Source organism: Zerene cesonia, chromosome 1, assembly GCF_012273895.1.
Source record: "Zerene cesonia ecotype Mississippi chromosome 1, Zerene_cesonia_1.1, whole genome shotgun sequence".
Taxonomy (NCBI): domain Eukaryota; kingdom Metazoa; phylum Arthropoda; class Insecta; order Lepidoptera; family Pieridae; genus Zerene; species Zerene cesonia.
Window position 1 is genome coordinate 100,250 of NC_052102.1, and position 2,810 is coordinate 103,059.

General features: G+C 41.4%; 1 protein-coding gene across 1 annotated transcript in view; it reads right to left on the reverse strand.

Annotated features, from left to right (window-relative positions):
• Window positions 1-2,810, reverse strand: part of LOC119830533 (patronin-like) — a 40,658-nt gene that overhangs the window by 15,454 nt on the left and 22,394 nt on the right. The window contains 3 exon segments of the mRNA XM_038353594.1: window positions 359-612; window positions 1,358-1,781; window positions 2,210-2,215. Of these exon segments, the coding sequence (XP_038209522.1) occupies window positions 359-612; window positions 1,358-1,781; window positions 2,210-2,215 (684 nt within the window).

Sequence of the window (2,810 nt, forward strand, 5' to 3'; positions counted from 1 at the left end):
TTACCCACGTGGTATTGTTTGTGTATGTTACAGTAATTCAACGAAGTACATGGAGGTACATCAATGAAGTACATCAATGGAGGTTGGCGAATGATACTTCTACATAAAAAAAGAAATAAAAACGATATCGCTAGTAACACACCCCTCAACTTGATGTCTAACAATTGCAACTTTTTTTTTCTAGATAGTTTATCAAAGACCAAAGATTTAGAGATAACTTTTCAACACTATCATCATTCACACCATAAAGCACGCTATTCAGAAAAGTAAAGAACGTGTAATTATACACGTTATTTTGCATTAGTAGACTATATCAAAGCCCTCGATTCGCTTACACACGTAAAGATTTGGTATATACTTCATAAAATGTCAAGTAAACAACGCCACCATTATCATCGTGCAGGTCGCGGCGCAGCATCGCGGACAGCGTGGTGATGGCGCGGCCGCGGTGCACCGTGAACTCGTCGCGCTGCGGGCTGCAGCTGCGCCGCTCCGGCGTCGAGCACGCCGACCGCGCCGCACCCGCCGCACCCGCCGCACCTGCCGCACCTGCCGCACCCGCCGCACCCGCCGCGCGGGACCGCGTGCCGCAGGATGACGGGGAACGGGGCACTGCGCCAAAACGCATTTTTAATAAAAGAACATAAAATCATAAATTCAAAGTTAAAAAATTAAGTGAAATAAAAAATTTAGAAACAAATAAAAATACTAAGTATAATAAATACAAACTTAAACAAAATACCGACATTAAAAATAAAACAAAAAACTATAAGTACCAAAAATCTATAATAAAATAACTGCCAAAAATTAAGCGTATATATAAATTGAAATCTTAAAAAGATTAATATTGTGCCGAACATATATAACACACTGGAATGTGAAAATCTTGAACTGTTTTTCGTTAATTATTATTAGTGTGAGGTGTGGGAGTGTTGAGACCATAACATCAACAACTCCATGCCTGCACATGCGGTTACGAAGCACCAAAAAGCGACAACATGCAAAGCAACCGAACTCGAAACGCGTTAGATAAAGCAAAAAAAATAAAATAATAATGGATAAAATAAACAAAAACCAACTATGGTGTAATCAGCGATATTCTTTATTTTGAACAACACACGGACACACACAGCCATCTGCAGACGTCGGGAAGGCAACAATTGTTTTATAATGCATCAATAGAAATAAAACATTATCATGTAAAGCACTAGCGGAACTCGCAACCTACCACGCTAAAATTTTCTTTGTATGCATTTTACTTTTAAACGCAACAAAGGAAATACAAAATTTATCTCCGATAAATTCAGTCATTACCCCAATAAAATATTTCATATAAACTCTTTCAGTGAAATTCAACAATACTTCAAAACAAAGTTTTGATTCATTAGTTTGGAAGTTTTAGTGGCACAGATGTGTGTGATGATACTAGAAAGTATAGTCCACATAGATGGTACGCGGGTTGCCTTCCCTAGCGGTGCGCACACGGACACGCGGGTACCTGCGAAGGGCGCGGAGTCGCGTTCACGGTCGCGGTCGCGATCACGGTCGCGGTCGCGGTCACGGTCAGCGCGCAGGTCGGGGATGGGCGTGGGCGGGGGCGGCGGCAGGTGGCGCTTGTGGCGCACGCCCCACGCGTTGCTGCCCGCGTCCGCTGCACACGAACACGCCACACCACTCAGCACCGACACACATCGCCTAAGCCTACGCCCTACGGTGCTTGTACCCACCTTCTCCCCCTTACCTCTGCCCCACACAGTTACCGTCCCATTTATATTTCCCGTCTATGATGTACAGTGCAATGTACTCTTATATTCACCTAGTGAGTGAATACTTAGAGTTACAATTCACGTAGATGCATTATGCATATTTTAGACCAAGTTTTCAAAGCTAAGCAACCTGATCTGACAAATCCCAGAAGCTGCATCAAATATTACTCAGAGAACCGTAATAACGGTATGTACCTTGACTCGCTTATATACTTGCCTTACAACACGCTCAACCACAGAAAATGTAAACATACAATCCCAATGTATACAAACGCCTTTCGCTCCACAGGTACACATTTCGATGCAATGTAGTAATATATTGATGTACATATACTGATGAAATTCAAATAATACGATAAACAAATAAATGATTTACTTTATTTGATCGCCTTTGCTCAATGCATCAATGTAAGTAATGTATTTCATCCTGATCAAGAACTTACCTCATGCTAGAAATGTTTTTAGAAAAGATACAAAATGTCTCATATATAAGCTAAATGAATACTTAGGCAATAAAAAATAACCTACAACGGCGATATCCTCGATACTATATAACGCGAATAGGTTAATTATAGTTGAATTAGTATAGGGCTCGATATTATGACCACATACTCCCAGTAGCGCATGCGATAGGGACTAAGCTCTACTTCTGACGCCGCATTCGATACTCTCCATATATAACCTAATAGAAGCAGATAGGAAGAATAAATTAAACAGAAACTCAAGTAATCCATAAAATTTGTGTTTTTCTAGTAAGCAATTCAATTCATGGTCAATTATAGCAGGAGGGGCTTATATCCACGAAAGTTCCGAATGAGGCGTCAGTAAGGAATCATTTCGGATGGTCAATCGGACCGATAGTGTTAAGGTCACTCTGAGCTCGACCATCCTTCTTAGAGTCAAAATACGCTCGAATGGAAGCAAGCAAGACACGCTTTAGATCGCCACAATCGAAGCTTCACCACATGCCAGCAATATTTTTCCAAATGTCTTATTTATTGTAACGATTGGCTTCGATAGCGGCGAGTGGTGTCGGTGCGGGGC